At 42.1% G+C, this 19,545-nt stretch overlaps 1 protein-coding gene across 1 annotated transcript in view; it reads right to left on the bottom strand.

Annotated features, from left to right (window-relative positions):
• Nucleotides 1–19,545, bottom strand: part of Pkd2 (polycystin 2, transient receptor potential cation channel) — a 36,838-nt gene that overhangs the window by 5,307 nt on the left and 11,986 nt on the right. The window contains exons 4-12 of the mRNA XM_075942435.1: nucleotides 18,151–18,401; nucleotides 16,680–16,904; nucleotides 14,552–14,780; nucleotides 11,137–11,304; nucleotides 8,830–9,011; nucleotides 7,521–7,641; nucleotides 3,243–3,341; nucleotides 383–504; nucleotides 39–156 (exon numbers count right to left, since the gene is read on the bottom strand). Coding sequence (XP_075798550.1) covers nucleotides 39–156; nucleotides 383–504; nucleotides 3,243–3,341; nucleotides 7,521–7,641; nucleotides 8,830–9,011; nucleotides 11,137–11,304; nucleotides 14,552–14,780; nucleotides 16,680–16,904; nucleotides 18,151–18,401 — 1,515 coding nt within the window. The remainder of the gene's footprint in view (nucleotides 1–38; nucleotides 157–382; nucleotides 505–3,242; nucleotides 3,342–7,520; nucleotides 7,642–8,829; nucleotides 9,012–11,136; nucleotides 11,305–14,551; nucleotides 14,781–16,679; nucleotides 16,905–18,150; nucleotides 18,402–19,545) is intronic.

The raw sequence follows: 19,545 nt of genomic DNA on the forward strand, positions 1-19,545 counted from the left end.
TGGGGCTACTGAGTCCAGGCATCCCCTCAAGTGCTCACCCTCTCTTTCTCCAAGTCGTCTCTCATCTGTTGATGCTCACGTTCCGTCAGCTCCTGATCGCCATCCTGGTCATATTTAGTGAATATGGCCTCAATTTCTGCATCAGTATGGCCTTTCCTGAAAGCATTGAGAGGGTTGAGGTGAATTATTCAGTCCATGGTTCAGCCCCAACATCGAAACATCAGAATGCAGGAGGAAGGGAGATACACAGCATGCTCCAGAAAGATACCTGCTTCCCCAAATGAAAAACATTTCTCTACCAGTACTTGGGACAGAAACAACCTCTCGTCAGCGAATTAACATGTACAGTAGGCACTCCCAGGTTCTACGGTGCAGCCCTCACCCTTTCAGGTCCTGCCGAAGCTCATCAAAGTTTAACTTGCCCCCACCTTGCCGGAGACTCTCTGAGATGTCGTCTACAGTGTTTCTTTTAAGTTTTAGTTTGACCAGTGCTTTCTGGTAGCCCTATTGAAAAGAAAAGAAGAAGACATGATTTTGTTTATTCGCTCTTTGAATTTTGTCAGTTACAATGAAACTATTGAAAGTTCAGCACTTGGTAGAATATGATAATTCAAGAAAAATGTGTTGGTGAATGAATAACGAATGTAATCTCAGTTTTCTATAAAACTTGCAGAAAATTCAGCGTCTTTCAATAAATCAAGAACTAAAGATTTCTTCCTTATATGTGTGTGTATGTATATGTATGTGTATGTTTACATTTAAAATAAAATTGACACTTGAAATATAAAGTTAAATATACTTCAAATGTAAACCACCTTGAATTCTATAGCTGTTTGCTCCCCAGAATATAAGGGATTGTGGAGAAGCTATGGATTGATCATTTTTCATACGATAGCAAAGAATTTTCTTAGAGGTAAAAACAACTTTTAAGTCAGTGAAATAAGCCTGAGGGTGTTCAAGAAACTGGAGGCAGCGCTAAGGAAATATCGCACTGATCAAGGACTGACTAGTCATGTGTGAGTCCTGGGCTCATCCCAGTGCTGCAGAAGGGAAGCAGAGACATAGTTTTGTATGATAAGCAGGGCTATAAGGCTGAATTGTGTAAAGTGACTGAATAATCAAGAACAAAATTAATTGTTTTATGACCTTTATTAATTACACATTTATAATTCTATATTCAGTTTTATATTTATAGAAACATAAAACCAAGTCCAATATTTACTGAGTGCAAGGAAACTTATACTATTATGAGCTCGGAAAACAAGTCTTTAATGTCTTTGTAAACGTATCCAGGATTCTCCACAAAAATGTGGGCTGAACACACTTGCTCTGTTGGTGAATTGTCACACCCTCTCTACAAACAGATCAGCTCCGAACATTTTTTCTTTTTCTCACTTATTACTGAAAAACATCTCTGTTTGAATAGCAGCTCTCACCATATCACATCTTTAAATGCTTGGTCCACAGTTGGTGAAACTATTTGGAAAGAATTGGGTGTGGCCTTGGAGGTGGGTAAGCTTTGAGGTTTCAAATGCTCATACCATTCCCAGTCTCTCTTTCTATCTGTCTCTATCTCTCCTTTCTGCCTGCAACACACAGATGAGACGTAAACTCCCATCTCCTGCTCCAGTGCCAGGCCTCCTTGCCATATGCTCCCACTGATGACCACGGACTCAGCCTCTGAAACTCTAGGCAAGCCCCTATTAAATGCTTTTCTGACAAGTTGCCTTGGCCATGCTATCTCCTCACTGCACTAGAAGGTTACTAAGACACCCTCCTAAGAGTTACTTTAACACGACATTTATTTGCATGTCATTCCCTCTAACATGTTTTCATTAAATTGTATATTATTTATTTTGTAATAAACAGATCTTCGCTAAATTGTTTTAGCTGTTTACCTGGATCCTTCAATAGGCAGCTGAGACTACCTTCCCACAGTAAGCTAATACTTCTAGCAACCACGTCTCTCTCTTTCTCAGTCAGGTCTTTTACTTTTACAAAATATTTTTTATGAGTGTGCATGCACATGTGTATGTACGCACATGTGCCCGTGGGTGCTCACAGAGGTGAGAAGAGAGTGTCAAAATCCCTGAACTGGAGCTACAGCCAGTTGTGAGCTTCCACGAGGGTGCCGGGAGCCAAACGCCAATCCTCCCATAAAGCAGCAAGTGCTCTTAACCACCTAGCCACCTCTGCTGCTCCCTTCCCATTTCCTATTGAAGACATGGATTTTTCAGAGAGGAAAGAAGGCGAGGCCGCATGCTTTGCGTATGTGAACTGAAGCAGAGCTGCCCCGTGGCCATCAGAACAGATGAAGGATCACAACCTGTTACTTAGGTGGACGTCTGTAGACTCAAAAGCTAACAGTAGAGTTTGTACTCTACACCATGTCCCACAATATTTTGCGAGAAAACAAATTTGAGCCCTTGTGGTTGAGGGCCTGATGTTATGTAACCATGCCGTACCGGAACTTCCTGAATGTCAGAAGTCTGCTGTGTGGAGTGCTCTTGCTCACACTAAAAAATAGCAAAAACGCCATCAACTGTGGTGGAACACCCAAGACAACAGGCACTTAGGTTCTGTCCAAGGGACTTTATGAAGCTGAAGTTTTCCCTTAAAACAGAATTCACACACCACAGGGCTTAGGCTTAAACAGAAAAACAGTAAAGGAGAGATTCCACCCTACCAGGATGGGAGGGTGTCTATACACCTATTTATTTTTATATAAGTTTTAGTTTTAAGTCAAAGGAAGCCACAGAGAGAAGAACAAAGCACTTCCCTACCCTTCCCTCCTAGTTAAGGATTACAAAGAACTCAGGCCCCCAAGCTGTGGCCTGGAGCTAGGAACTTTTCCTTTTGGTCTTCTACACCTAAAGGCCAGAGTTAAAGGAGAGTGTCTGCCTTCCTTCCATCTCAGCTCAAGTGCTAACTGAGACAGAAGGGCAGAATTAGATTATGTGGTCCAACCCCTTTCAGTTAGTGTGAATTCAGGACTATGGGGCACTGAGTAAGAACCAAAAAAAAATCATTTTAAAATTAAATTCAGATCATAAAAGGATCCTCAAAATTTAAGTCCTAACTTATTTATCAAGCCTCCCCAAAAAAAACATTTAAATTATTTCTGAAGTAAGGTGACCTACCCTTCAAATAATTTCAGGGAATCAGCGTTGATTTGGTAAGCTGATTAAAATAATGTTCCTATATATGTAGGAAAACAGCTGTGGGGTTAGGGCATAGCCTACCTTTCTGATAAGGTCTGAGAGTTCCATTTCCGCTTTCTGCTGGGCCAGATCCGACTTCACTTCCGAATAAGTATCATTGATGATGGCCAAAAACATGTTCTGTACGTAAAACAAAGAATGAGACTCAGATACATTTTGAAAGCAATCTAAACACTGACACATGCCTTTTTGGTTTACCATTTTACCAAAACTGAATAATCACGTAGTCACTAATTAGGTTTTGCTCTCATACTCTTTGAAGCAGTATTTCTCCACTGTCACTTACAAAACCAAGCTATGCTGGTGAGCTGTTGTCAACTCGACACAATATAGAGTCTCTTGGAAAGAGGGAACCTCGACTGAAAAATCAGCTCCCTCAGACTGGTCTGTAGGTGAGTCTTGAGGGCAGGGCAGTTTCTTGATTGGTGATTGGTGTGAGAGGGCCATGGCTGGTACTGCCCCTGGGCACGTAGGTGGTCCTGGGCAGTATGAGCAAGCGAGCTGAAGAAGCCATGGGAACAAGGCAGTAGGCAGCACAGTTGTGAGTCATTCAGTTCCTACCTTGGGTCCGGCCCTGATCTCTGCACTGTCTGTGTTCACGATGGGCTGTAGCATGTAAGGCAAATAAACCTATTCCTCCTCATGTTGAGCTTGGTCAAAATGTTTCATAACAGAAGTTAGAACACACCTTTTGACATATTTTACAAAGAGACAATAAAAAGCTACAAACTATTAGTGCATTTATGTATAGATGGAAGAATTATTGTTTTCTAGTTTTAAAACATTTAAGTTATTGTGTAGGACTCTGAAGAGCTCTTCGAGTTTTAACAATCAACTTACTTAAACTTTTTCCAAATTCTATCATCTACTCATGTGAGGTACACAGAACATATTTTAAAGAATTGAAATGACTTCAGCAAATAGGCGTAGAGTAGGCCCAGTAGAAAGATCAAGGAAATCTCTGTGAAACGGTGAATACTTCACAGACTGTCAAGCTTAGGTTCTCGTCTTGGTGTGACTGGAAGGAGATGGGGAATTACCTGGAACTCAGCAGAGATCAAAGGAAAAAGCAAACAACCAGCAACAATAGCCAGGAAGGAATGCAGAAGACAAGAAACCCCCACAAAGTTCACCTCACACTATTTATCCTACAGCTGGGCTCAACAACAGCCAGATGGGCTCTGGGTTACAAACAACTCCATCATGTCAGACCTTCCAAGCCGAACCCTCACACAACAAAGAAACGAGATACTCCGTGTCCTGACAGCTGAACCTTGGGCCTCTGTAACCTGAAATCACAAGTCCCAGAATCATCTAAAACCCAGGAAGGAAAGACTATAATATAGGACTCTCTCAGGAAACCTGCACTCACTCTTCAAATGGATACGTGCCCTCTATAATAAACTTCCCCGTGCAGTTCCTCACTTGTACCTCTTCCCTGACAAGAGACAAGAACCAGGAATACAGGGCAGTTGAATCACCGAGGTTCTCCAGCTAACAGGGCAAGACCCACATACGTCGTCTGGCTTGTGTGTATGCGTTGTGCTTGTACGCGTGTGTGGATGTGAGCATCAAAAAGTGCACACGCAAAAGCCTGAGCGAGTGTCCTCTCTATTGTCTCCATCTTACTGTCTTCAGACAGGAGCTCTCAGGAACGTAAAGCTCACTTATTGGCTAGGTTGGCTGATAACAAGATCCAGGAACCTGCTTGTCAACACCCGCCTCCCAGCCCCTGGGCACTGGCACACTCGGTCTGTTCTGGCTCTTTACTTGACTACTGGAGACCAAACTCAGGGTCTCACGCTTGCAGAGCACTACTCTTACCCAGTCAGCCATCTCCCAAGACCATGTTTGATTTTTAAAAAATACAATAATCTCTTTACTTTTTGAGATTATAGTATAATGCAAGAGTTTGTTTGGGGATTTGTTGTTGTTTTGTTTTCCCTTGTCTGGCAATGTTGCAATACAGGGTCCTTCTCTTGAACCAGAGCTCCCTCATCTAGCTAGCCTAGCAATACAGGGTCCTTCTCTTGAGCCAGAGCTCCCTCATCTAGCTAGCCTAGCAATACAGGGTCCTTCTCTTGAGCCAGAGCTCCCTCATCTAGCTAGCCTAGCAATACAGGGTCCTTCTCTTGAGCCAGAGCTCCCTCATCTAGCTAGCCTAGCAATACAGGGTCCTTCTCTTGAGCCAGAGCTCCCTCAACCAGCTAGCCTAGCAATACAGGGTCTTTCTCTTGAGCCAGAGCTCCCTCATCTAGCTAGCCTAGCAATACAGGGTCCTTCTCTTGAGCCAGAGCTCCCTCATCTAGCTAGCCTAGCAATACAGGGTCCTTCTCTTGAGCCAGAGCTCCCTCATCTAGCTAGCCTAGCAATACAGGGTCCTTCCTTGAGCCAGAGCTCCCTCATCTAGCTAGCCTAGCAATACAGGGTCCTTCTCTTGAGCCAGAGCTCCCTCATCTAGCTAGCCTAGCAATACAGGGTCTTTCTCTTGAGCCAGAGCTCCCTCATCTAGCTAGCCTAGCAATACAGGGTCCTTCTCTTGAGCCAGAGCTCCCTCATCTAGCTAGCCTAGCAATACAGGGTCCTTCTCTTGAGCCAGAGCTCCCTCATCTAGCTAGCCTAGCAATACAGGGTCTTTCTCTTGAGCCAGAGCTCCCTCATCTAGCTAGCCTAGCAATACAGGGTCCTTCTCTTGAGCCAGAGCTCCCTCATCTAGCTAGCCTAGCAATACAGGGTCCTTCTCTTGAGCCAGAGCTCCCTCATCTAGCTAGCCTAGCAATACAGGGTCTTTCTCTTGAACTAGAGCACACACCCGTGTGTTTATGTATAATTTATGTTCTGTTTTAATTTCTGGTGTCCAATCTTAATCAATATTCCTTCTTAATTGATGGATAATCATAGTTCTCCACTAAAACAAGAGTCTTAATCTTCATCAGTCACTGGATAAATACTGCCTGAGCCATTATATTCTCATACACTATATTCTTACCTACATAATATAGAGTGTAAACTATAGTGCTTGTACATTCGATGATGTGTTTTACAGCTGAGAAAGCTATGGAAAGGAAAATAGAACTTAGACCTTCTCAGATTCTATGGATTTGTGAAGAAAGCAGACAGAGTTAAGTATACCTCTCTGCAGCTATAAACCATGACCAGATACAAACAAACGGCATGCAGGTGGCGCATCTGATTTATTAAGTACAATGCTCAAAAAGTATGTTGCAAACTTATGGGAATATTCATTACCTCTGGGGCGGGAAAATGTCAGAGAAGTATCTAGACATTGATGAGTGACAGCAGCTGTAAGATTAGCACTTAGAACAGTCACTGTTAGGACCCGTCTTGAGCACTGCATAGATCATCTCACTAGCCAACACAAGGGAGGTAATGTTACCTTCTTCATTTGATAATTGCAAAGCTAGGAGCTGGGGAGATGGCTCCGTGTGTAAACCTAAGGACTCAGGATCAGATCCCCAGCCCCCACACAAGTGTGGTTCAGACATGGCAGCCCACCTATAATCCCAGCACTCAAAGGGGTGAGGCAGGACCCCTTACACAAATTGGCTAGATGACCGTGTTTGGAATATGCCTTCTCCCGAAGTCAAGCAACTTTATTTTATACCTTTTCACTGGACAAGTAGAATGCAGAAATGTTAAGGAAAGAAGAAAACACCTTTAAAAAAAATCTTAAAGTAAATGGTAAAAGTTGTTCCAAATCAAGAGACTCAAAGACACTGTATTCTTGGAACAATTCCTGATTGCTCTTAGATTTGCTTACAAGTTTAATACACACAGATTCTTTCTGACAGTGTTTAGGCCTGTGCCCTGTGAGAAAGCTGAAATTTTACCTTAGCCTCCACCAAACTATGACTCTTGACATCCTACTTCTAAGTTGCTTTATAAATTCCTATTTTCTCAAAGAAAAGGGGGGACAGAAGTCACACTAGGAAGTGACAAAGGTGGCAGTGAGAGACAATGTACTGGGTAAGCAGGCAAGCACGTCCCACGGGGGAGGAAAAGCACCACTTAGGAACTTGATAAACCTGCACTTGTAATTATTTTATAACGGTTAGATACACATATATAGATGATTGAAAGACCATGGGAAAAACAATATGTCTGAAAACTGTAAATCAATGAACATATTAAGTTTTCTTGAATCATCATTTTTCTGTTTTCCATGTATTTGTTTAAAATAATAGGTGATCACGCGTGAGAGAAAGGACACGGTGGTGATTTAAGGGCATAAAGTCTAAATCACCTCACTGTAAAATACATATATGTACATATACATACCAAAAGAATGAAGAACATAAAGAACACAAATGTAGTGAAATAAAGTGGTCCCAAAACCCGGTTAGCTTCCTCAATCTCTGTGAAGTTGATGTCACCCAAAATGATGCGAAACTGAGTGAAGCTATGGAAACAAAACAGAACACAATGAAAAAACAACCCGTTCCAGTTGAGGGCGCACATTTATTACAGATGATTTCATATGCTAGGACAGTCTGGGAAGTTTGAGATAGCTGCCAAGAAACTGAAAACTGTCGACCTCTTTGGGAAAGTCTTGTCATTTCTATTGTCAGTTGAGAATAACGTGGTTTCATATTACATATGTCATTTCTACTCAATATTAAATCTGATTATTAGATGATTTGTATAGCAAGAATACATAATCTGGGTAAACCTGGTAACTCAAATCTTTGTAATAGTCACGCTTGCTTTGAAGTTAAAATATCTTTAAACAAAAACAATGACAACACGCATATTGAAAGATGGACACAATTGTAGGGTTCAAAGCTCCAGCACTGTCACAGTCACTGAAAGTGAGGTCACAGCGGCTAGACGTTGTCGGTGACATCCCTTCCTTTCCTGGCTTTCATCAATAAGTAAGATTAACTAGGGACCCATCCCCAAAGCCACACCAAGTTCACTGTTATGATCCACTCTTTCCCTCACCACCTAGTAACTCTGAATGGCACATAACTGCAATTCAAAATATCGTGTGGATTTTTGTTTCGTTTTAATGACTTTTTTTTTTGGTATATTTGGGGACACTGGAAAAAGACTGAAGATTTGTAAACTGGTTTTAGTTTTTTCTATAATATTAGAAATATGTCTTATTGCTTGCTTAGAAGTCGAAATTTAAGATACAAGGAAACACTGTTCAAGAGGAATGACAACGCAGGCAAATGGCTTCCTTATATGAAGGGAGGGGAGCATTCCACACGTGTGCACCTCCCTGTAAATGGCCATTTAAAACTCCCACCTGGGCTGGGTATTGAGAAGATCTCGGTCTTTGAACTAATGCTATCTTTTCATGGCGGTTCCACTCTGTCTCCCTACCTGAAGGCTGTTTCCCTAAGAATCAACATTTCCAGACACTGGATGTCCTATGCTGGGACAACGCTTGTAGAAGAAGTTTTCAACGTGTCTTTATTCTGAACATTTGCTAGTCAGATAGTGACAAGAACATTAGCTTGCTGTTAGAAATTCTATGCCAGCTCTGACTGAACTTATCCTAAAATAAATTTTAAAAATATTATTTGACACTTTCACACATTTATAGAAAAAAACTTTTCTGTTTTATTTCATAGATACTTACATACACTCTTGGAAAGTACTGAAGTCATCAACTTGAGTGCCAAAGACAAGGTATGCCAACTGAGCATATGCCAAGAAAACAATGAAGAACATAATGGTGAATCCAAAGAGGTCTTTGGCACATCTAGACATAGTTGTGGAGAGCTGGCTCATGGTCCTATTAAAGCTGATGAATTTGAAGAGCTGTAACAGAGGAACACTGTCAGTAGATGAATGGATGGTACAATGTGCTCTACACACAATAGAACTGTCAGTACATGAATGGAAGGTACAATGTGCTCTACACACACAATAGAACTGTCAGTACATGAATGGACGGTACAATGTGCTCTACACACACAATGGAACTGTCAGTACATGAATGGACGGTACAATGTGCTCTACACACACAATGGAACTGTCAGTACATGAATGGAAGGTACAATGTGCTCTACACACAATAGAACTGTCAGTACATGAATGGACGGTACAATGTGCTCTACACACACAATGGAACTGTCAGTACATGAATGGACGGTACAAGGTGCTCTACACACACAATGGAACTGTCAGTAGATGAATGGACGGTACAATGTGCTCTACACACACAATGGAACTATTCTACCATAAGAGAGAGTGTAATGTGTCATGTCATATGGCATGAACTTTGAGAGTGTGCTAAGTGAAATAAGGCAGATGCAAAACCTCAAACGTTGTATGCCTTCATCTACTTGAGGTACTTTAAACAGTCAAATTCACTGGGACATGAAACACAATGGAAAGTAGATGAGTTGGGATACAGCATTTCCTGTTTGGATTGCAAGAATGTTTGGGGATGTGCAGTAGTCATAGATACAACACTGCTGGGTCCTTCATGCTTCTGAAGCAAGCATGTAAAAGGGTGAAAATGGTATTATGCAATTTACATTTATCATAAAGGAGACATTATTTACTTTTTGTCTCTTTCAAGTCTAGGAACATCTATCTTACAATAAAATGTGTTTGTTGGGCCCTCAGGGTTGGGAATGTAGCAGTATAAAGTATTTGAGCACCTAGTTCATGCTTGGTACTGTCCCCATGGCTGGGAAAGTAACAGTGTCAAGTATTTGAGCACCTAGTTCATGCTAGGTACTGTCCTCAGGGTTGGGAATGTAGCAGTATAAAGTATTTGAACACCTAGTTCATGCTTGGTACTGTCCCCATGGCTGGGAAAGTAACTGTGTCAAGTATTTGAGCATCTACCCCATGCTAGGTACTGTCTTCAGGACTAGCAATATATTAGTGTAAAGCATTTGTTGAGTATCTAGCCCATGCTAGCTACTGTCCTCAGGGTTGGGAATGTAGCAGTATAAAGTATTTGAGCATCTACCCCATGCTAGGTACTGTCTTCAGGACTAGCAATATATTAGTGTAAAGCATTTGTTGAGTATCTAGCCCACGCTAGCTACTGTCCTCAGGGCTGGGAATGTCACAGTGAGCAGAACAAAGCTTCTGCCTCATGGCGTTCACATCCTGTATCAGTTATAATACAATAAAAACAAGCTTAAATGTGACTCATAAACAATGATAATGTCCCCCAAAGGATTAAACTGAAAGAGGGGGGAAAAGAAACGGTAACAAAAAATATAGCAGAAACATAGTTTTGGTGAGTCTTTGCCATGTCAGAGTTCCCCTACACGGTGGGAGTCAGGACATGACAACATGAGAAATGCAATGTGAGGTCCACACTTGTGGTCAGCCCCAGGCCTTGCAGTGTCAGTGCTGCTGGTAAGCACCCTCTCTGGAAGCTGCTTCTGAGAACCTGCTGGGATGGTCCTAAAACAGTTGCCATCACCAACACGTAGATAAAATGTGGCTATGGGGACAGGGGAAGTGAAGTTTCAATTAAATTAAAATCTTGGCTTAAATGCACCGGGAGTTAACGTTTGCAGGGCACAGTCACAGAACCTGGCCTGGCTGAAGCTTTCTGTCTGTCTAGAATCCGGCTTCACTGTCCATGAGACGCCCTGCCGTTTACACGGAGAACAAGTGGGAAAGCTAGGCAGAGCTTCCTCAGATCTGAAAAGAATCCAGCAGCCAACGTCATCTCATCCACAGTTACAGAAAGATTCACAGAAGCAACCATTTACATTATGTAAACTATTCAACAACCTTGGCTGGTCACGTCAACATGGCCACATCCACCCGGCCAGGTCAACCTCGCCAAAAGGGAATGGTCTGGGTGATTTATGTTTGTGTGTGTGTGTGTGTATATATATTTCTATTTGTATGTGTGTGTATATGTATGTATATGTATGTATGTATGTATGAAGAATGTGATATAACTTACCTTGATCCAGACCAAAAATACATTGACAGCGGCTATATTGTTGAACTGGATTTGCCAGTATGCCACATGCTCAAAGTTGGGGAAAGTATTTTGATCCTCAAGAAACCGCAATAGACCCTCTACATTTGACATTCGGTAAATGTTAATTACCACAGCCACTATGGATAACTGGAAGATAAGAAATTTATATTTATTACATCATTTTAGAAACAGATAATCCCCCTGAAATGACTAGTTTTCCATACGGATTGGAGGCCTGACCATATCACTCACCTAATAGCATGCATCGAAGTCATCCGCTAAAATACAAAAACAACATACAGCTGACATTCCCTTATCAAATGAAAATATGTGCACAGGTATGTGCATGTATGTACGTAGAGGAGATCATACAAAAATAAGCTCACATGCAAAAGGGAAGGCCTTCTTCCTCCCAGCTGCCCATCACAGCTAAAGAACCAGACTCCCAATCCTGTTTCTCACACAGGAAGGCTCTGTAGTGAGCCCTATATCTTCTCCTGCTGGTCTTCATACTTTCTTTACACTCCTGGATGCTCTGACAATGTCAGGAGAAAGGGGTGAAGAAGCCCTTCTGTTGTTCAAGCAAATCCAGCAATCTTTTATCTAAATCTCAGATAATTTATCATTCAATCATCATGTTTTTAATACAAACAAAAACAAGATCACATTAACACACTGACTTTCCTTGAGTTTTCTTTCAAAATAAGGAAAGAGAGAAGGAAAAGAGAGTTTTTGTGAGTACACATGTTGTTTGAACACTAACATTTTTTGCAGTTCCCACTTCTATCTACAAAAGACCTTCCCCTCCCAAACTAAAACATGACTTTTAGAGGGGCAGAGGGTTGGTTGCCTGTATACCTCTGTGTCTCTAAGGCCTAGAGCACAGCTCAGTACCTGGAATCTTTGTTGAATAAATGACTTGTTTTCACTCAGTGAAGCCAAGCCAACAGCATTATTTGAATTAAGACTTCTAAAGTATTTTTTTCCAATAATTCCAAAAGATAATGAGCTATGACAAGCGAGCAGCTAACTGACCCAAGCCTGGAAGTTTCAGCATACTTGCCGAAGAAACAGAACAGAAAAACCCAGGGAACAATATAACCGTGATTGCAAGATGTTGGGTGTATATATAATTTTAACATGAACTTAAATTTCACCTGGGCAAAACAAAACCCCTGGCCTTCTTTCAGAGTGCTCCTGACCCAGGGGAGCAAGGTGCGCCAGCAGGGAAGCCCCTCCCTCTGTGTATGCAGTAAAGCTTCCAAAGGAGACCTGGATGAGCCTGATCAAAGCCCAAGTGTCTAAACTGAGTACTGGCAGCACTTAAAGTAAAATTAAAATCTGGAAGAGAGAAGCCTTCAAAGAGATGTTTGTGCAATGCTATGGCTGCGAAGAGAAAAAAAAGACACTTTTGACTTCTATATCAGCCCAGAGGTCTCCAGAGCATGTGTAATACAGTTCCCTGGTGGAGGAGGGGAAACCTGACCATCCCTGGGTGGGTGGTGGCTAGAAAGCATGTTACTGGTATGGATGGTGATAATAAAACCCATTTGATATGAAATATTAACATGAACCACTGAACTATAATACTAGACAGTTTCCCTGCTAGATAGACTTTAAAAGTATTTTTGTAACATGTAGTACCCATGTTTACAGTCTATATAGTAAATAGAAATATAGTTGAATGTTAAAAGCTAGAATTCTACTAAATTGTTTTCTTTAAATTCTATGCAGGTTTTTGTTTCCGTGGCTATACCTGTTATACCTACTGGCACATTCAGTAAACCAGGGTACACAGTTAACTTTTTGACTGACCAGCATTCAAGATTTAAAATGTTCAATATTGACTAATTTTGGTAGTATTGGTTTAAAAAAAATCTGAAATTAATTTTCATATAGCGCTTGCTTTTTGACAGTTCTATTCTCAGTAACCTGAATATAATTATATATAAGCCAAAAGGCAATTTTTCACATTCTGGTTCCAAGCATTGTCCTGTAGAATAATTTGAATGTGTGTAGTCTGTACTCTGCCATCACCAATACAGAAATATTCTGAACAATAATTTAGACACCTGTTGCCTCTCTTCTTTCCTTGAGTACTGATTTTTTTTTTCTAACATTGCTCGGGTTTAATACTTCGGTAACACGTGGCTCAAGTAGTTGCCATTGTGATATGACAAGAACACCATGAAGGGGGGTGGCATCGGCGTCTGGTGGGTCTCGGGCCGTGCATTCTGAAAGGACTTCTATTTCAAGTGGAAGTGCTTTCTGAAGCACACAAGGACACGCCTCAGTAAGGAGGGGGCAGAGCAAAGGAGAGAGCCAGTGTATGGCTGGAACAAACCTTTTGCTGTGAGACATCTGGGCATGTGCCAAGCACACTGGTCTTAAAGCCTAAGCCATTTTCCTACTATTGTGATAATTGGTGCTAATGCCACTGTGGCCACGCAGTGCCTGCCCACACGGTTCTCCCTCGTGTCTTAAGTATTTGTTCTTTCACACACGATCAACATGCTCCGTATTTTACCAACAAATTCTAGTGGACAATACTTGATAAAGACTTAATAAATGGGTCACAAGTGAAGCAACTTTAACTTGGAATGAGGAAAGAATGCTGTCAGGGAGAGGGCTGACAGGAGACTGCTCATTGGTTAATGCAGTTCTCGCGAGATGTCAGAGAGCTCTGTGGAATGGTGAGACAGTGGGACTCGGACACACAAAGGCACCTGGCACAGCTGTGTCAAAGACAGTTTAAACATACAACAATTAGGCACACTGTTATGAACTTAAAAATATAAGAAGACAAAAGTTTATATGCTGTTGAAAAAGGAAAAGCTTAGAAAAATGAATTTTTATATTAAAGGCCCTGGAAGAAAGCAAAGGATGTGACTAATAGATACAGTTTGGATTTTGTTTCCTCTAGACTGTGTGAAAGGAGTCCCAAACTACAGGATGTCTTCTGCATTACACAAAGATTTTCAGACTGTTTCTTCTTTTCATAATTTGATATTTGCAAAAAACTCAATTTTCACTAGCAGAAAAGTATTACTACAAAAAATCCCCCCCCCACCACAAATCTCATATGACATATCAAAGACCAACTTAATTACTTATGTATTCAATTAAGTCAGAATTCAATAAAAACATCCACATTATAGTCAGGAAGGTTCCTCATACAAAATGAGAAATGAAAAGGTGTAACACAGAAGTTAATATAACAGAAAAAAATAGAATTCTTACTAGAAATATCAAGATCCCCAACATTGAGATTAAAGACTGCAAATTAACAAGCTTTTAGAATACAGAGAGAAAATGAAAGAGAGACATCAGGGAAGTTAGGAGACACAGAGGAAGTGAGGGGTAGCGGGAATGTCCACATTTCTTTCCAACCTACCACAACAATCACAACATCCAGACAATTCCAGAAACTCCTGAAATAGTGTAGTCTGTGAATGCGAATCTCCAATATCTCTTCCACCACATAGTAAAGGATAAATAAACAAAAGATAATCTCACAGGCTGCCAGGAAGAAATCAAAGGCTGTGGCATAGTGGATCAGTTTCACAGGCTGGAACTGCCAAGAGGGCACCACGCCCCCTGTTGCTGGGAATTCCACCAGTAACCTGCATTGCAAAAAGAACAATTAAAATAGCAATGTGGGGGAGAAAAAGGAAAGGAAGCATGTTCTGTCCCTGCACTGTGAGGTGAAAACCACGGCCGCAACAAATTACCTCAAGCTGGAGACCATGGAGACCTGGGTGGCCACAGGACATGCATTTAGAACTATAACACGCTGAGTCCCTCATTTATTCAGCAACTATGAAACATCTAATGAGCTCTGCAGCTTGCGCTGCTTCCCCTTGAAAAGGCTGTCTATCTATGACTCAGTTCCCAGCTGCTGTCTGGAACGGGACGGTCCCTGTTTTATATTAATACCGTTAGCACTGGTTTTTGTTTTGTTTTGTTTTTGACTACACCTCTAACTGAGCTGTGGACTTTTCTTGCCAAATTCCACTGTGCAGGTGCCACGGTGTGATGGTTCAGTGATTTAATAACTAGAACTCCCTCCGCATAAGTAGAATGTCTCCTCAATCATGTGTCTGGCATCACAATGTCCTCACCCACGGAACAGTGGCCAAACCTCAAACCTAAGTCAAAGTCAGGACTCTGGAAGATGGGAATTCCTACCAGCTCACTGTCGAAATTTTCCTATTTGATGTCGAGTACTATTCTAAAAGCAATGGGTATGATTTCAGCCTTCGTGTGAGCAAGAGGGAAGCAAGAGGCCCCTGTGCGTCACAGCACCTCTGCCCCACTGAGGCTCTAGGATTGTTAACCACCTAGGGACTTGGAAAGAAATGGAGTAACTGCCCTGATGGTCATCTTAGAATTCTAGGGATAATGTGGAAATAAATAAATAAATAAAACAAAAACAAAACAACAAACTGAAGACATCCTGAAATCAAACATTTTCTAATGAGCCAGAGTAGCCTGCCTATTAGCTAGAATCCTCTTCAAATCAACACTGGGATCGTTATGAAAAGCTTAATGGCAAATATAATCAATTCCCATTCATCTCATTTATTTCTAATAAAAAGATCTATTTAGTTTAAAGAAGTATTATGTTCAGCAAAAGTTGATAAATACAAGCATTTGCAAAACCCAATTGCCTGTTAAGTCAGAGTTGAATTTAATGTGAAAATTATTTTTAAAAAAACACTAATACTATGAGAATCTGTTCCTACTTCCTGTGGAAATGTATATGCAGATGGCAGATGGGAGTGATCTTGGGGTGCTGATGTGGCATGGAGGGTGAGCACGGACTAACTCTTGCCTTGCTCTACTCCTTGGTTTTAAATAGCACTTAAAATTTACCATACTACATGACTTGTTTCTTTTGTTTATCTTTGCTGAATGCAATTTTCCAAGTGCAGGGCTCTTTGATTTGTTCTCTGACACATCCGAATAGCTGACAACAGTAACTGGCCCCCCTGTGCCCAGGAGCAGCTTAATGGCCGCAGAGTGGGACAAGGCAACAGAACCTTTGTCACAGTCTTCAGCAGTGGCCATGGCAGCAGCACAGTCCACACTCGAGCCTGATGTGTCTTTTACGAGTTTAAACCACAAAAGTGGGGACACTCAGGGAGAGGAGCCAAGGTTTGGTAGCCAGAGGACTTGGTGAAGGAGGGCGGCCATCCTTATAATGGCTGAAGATAACAGTAAAAGCAAGCAACTCAACAACAGAAACCTACCTACAGTGCTTTGACTGGATAGAGTCTAGAAAAGAGATACACCTGACCAGAGTTAAGGTTCTTTTCAAGTCGTAGCGTTTCAGGATTTTAAACCCCTTCTCCAAATATCCATCTCAGAGAACCTACAGTTACCACCCCTCCCTGGGTCTCAGCCTTGGTTCTTGGTATCCCCCTTAGCCAGCTGCAAGAAGGGTTTCTCCGGGTCATCTCCAGAAACGGATATACGGGTAAGTACCTAGAAATAGGGAGGCTCCAGCCCACGGCACACACCTGACCACGCAGAACAGATTAATGTTGGCGTTGTACACTGAAAAGTCAATGAAAGTTGCTCGGGTCCCCCGGTCCAGCCAGAAGTTCCTCCTGAGGCCGGCAATCTTAGAAGCCGTTTCCTCCCTGGTCCTGGACAGATCCAAGTAATAGCCTGCTCCACTGTAAGTTGCAATGATCCCCCAGTGGCTGCTCCCGTTCAAGTCCTTTTCACTTGTGTAGATCCACCTAATCAAACAGAAACAACAGGGCAAACCAGGGAAAGCCTGTCACAAAGTGGAAGACAGTTGCCGCCTGCTGGGATAAAATATATAAAAATGATCGCTGGGAAAATCGCTTTCATTTGTTTTCTAAGTGAACCCTCACAGTTACTGGCTTCAGTTTGGTAAGGAGGGCCCTGATGCTTAGTAAATTAAGTAAATTAAAATGATTTATTCCCAATGTGTTTGAGCTTAAGAGTCTAGACCTGTCTGCCCATAGAGCAGACACCTTTGGCACGATGTTCCCACTGTACCTTTTCTGGTGACTGATTGGTGTTTACATCCCTCAAAGGCCCCAGTAAAGACTGTAGACAAGGACAAGTGCACTAAGTCACTCACTATCTCTCCTTGTTTCCTATGACACGAGAGGACACCTGCCTGAGAGGGATTCTGTAGGGTGGAGATGAGATATAACTATGAATGGGGTCTGGCATAGAGTCGATCTATCAATGTCTCTTATCAATGGTGTAAGACAAAGTGACATTCCAGAAAAGGAATTATGGATCTACATGTCAGCAATCATATTCTGGAGGGAGCAGGATAAACATATGGAAAAATAAATGAAAAGAGATAAAAATAAAACCAAATGTAAACAGTGTGATGGAGAAATCTATTTTAAAGATTCATTTTATTTGGGTGTGTGTGTGTGGGGGGGGGGGGAGAGAGAGAGAGAGAGAGAGAGAGAGAGAGAGAGAGAGAGAGAGAGAGAGAGAGACTGTGTGTTCATGTATGCCACATGCAAGAGGACGTAAGATCCTTCCCTGAAACTGGAGGTAGAGGTGGTCGCAGGGCCCCTGGGAGCAGTGCTGGGATCCAAATCTGAGCCCACGGGAACAGTATGTGCTCTTAACCACCAAGCCATCTCTTCTGGACCCCTAAGTCTGCACCTCAAATAATTATATTGTGAACAAAAACATGTTCCTAAGAACTACTAAAATGACTCAGGGGACAATCCTGTTTGCCCTAAAAAGAAATAAGACCGAAGCATCTTAGACCCTCTAAAGGCTCGGACCACCTCCTTTTCCTGCGTTATAAGTCGGACAATTCAGTCTTTTTGAAATGTGTGTTTAGAAACTAAAAGGGGAAGAGAGGTCAGAGAAAACAAAGAGAAAAGGTCAGCTTGACCCAGGCCTATTAGAGGGATCTTTTCATAGAGAATAAAAACATGTAAAAACATGGACGCCACCGACCGGACATGCGTTAGGGCCACTTACGCAGTTCCGTTTCGCGGTCCAAACGGAGCCCTGTCCTCACTACTGACAGAGTAGACGTCATAACACTCCTTAATTTCCTCTCGCAAGTCCTGAGGAATGGAGCAGGATCCGTTTCTGACTCTGAGCTGGCGTAGACGAGGCACTCCTAGCAGCAGGTTCTCGTAGAAAATGAAGCTTCGGTTATCGGCTTGCGTGTGGTTACCCGCCTCCGCCTTCCAGTAGAGCCCGTCCAGGAAGGAGCCTTCTGCGAACTGAAACAAAGGATTCTGGAGAGGGTCTACTCAGAGGCCGGATGGCTTCTGCCTGGAGCATGTTAGAACCAAAATGTCACCAAGTCTTTGAGCTCTTAGAGCTATAAGCATAGGCCGCGTGGTCAGAACTATTTGGGCTTGGATCTTGCAGTCATTTGTCAGATGCGGGCCCTTGCATAGGCCTCCCTAAACTGTACCCTTTTCTGGTCATGCATCTGACACAGTATCAACATGCCGGACTAACGGCCGAGATGGGTATGTTTCATAAATACATAAACTCCATTAACTCTACTTTCCCCTAGGAAAACAGCATCTCACATAGCCATAGCTCTGGAATGAAAAGTTAAGGGTGTCAATGACCTTTTCGGGCTGGATCTTTTTCTACCTGAATTATTTCACTACACGTGGAGTCCTTCAACCCTGGCCCTTCTCTTCGGGGCTTGGCCTTTATTGGACGCAGGTGAGAAGGTTCACGTTCAAAAGGCTCTTCCTCCACGGGGAGCGCAGATCTAGTCATTCTCCGTGCATCCACAGAGACCAGCTCCAGTGAGCAGGGCCAAGGTCAGTACTGCACAACTGTGGGTTTTAACAAGTGTTCTTATATATTAAGGAGGTTACCTTCTCTATGCCTGGAACCAAGAGCTCTGACTTCAGGGTTTAATAGGAATTTTCCATATTGCTTCTCCTAGGAGAAACATTAACTTCCTTTTAAATTTCCTCTCCAGCTTTCCTAGGTTCTGAGCACCACGCCATCTGGACTGGTTTAGCCACCATCCTATGTTACAGCTTATTGTCTGCTACTGGGAGCTTAGAATTAAGGCAGAGCCAGGGTGAATTTTACACTAGGAGACCTTTGAAATTGTGTCCATATCTTATGAGGAGCTGGACATATTCTGGGAGTTGAGGGCACATGCCACTATCAACAAAGACATGAATCACTAAAAGTAAAGCAGTGTATTTCACCCAAACAGCCTACATGGGACCAATGTCATAGGGCATTCCCAATCATCATTTACAGAACCATGAATGACTGCGTGAGCAAAAAGCTAGAATGAAGCAGCAAAAAAAAAAAAAAGAAGAAAGAAAGAAAAAAAAAAGAAAAAATCCAGGTCTTTTCTTCTCCAACCATACAAAGGTAAGTACC

The sequence above is a fragment of the Microtus pennsylvanicus genome, chromosome 12 (genome assembly GCF_037038515.1).
Source record: "Microtus pennsylvanicus isolate mMicPen1 chromosome 12, mMicPen1.hap1, whole genome shotgun sequence".
In the NCBI taxonomy this organism is placed as follows: domain Eukaryota; kingdom Metazoa; phylum Chordata; class Mammalia; order Rodentia; family Cricetidae; genus Microtus; species Microtus pennsylvanicus.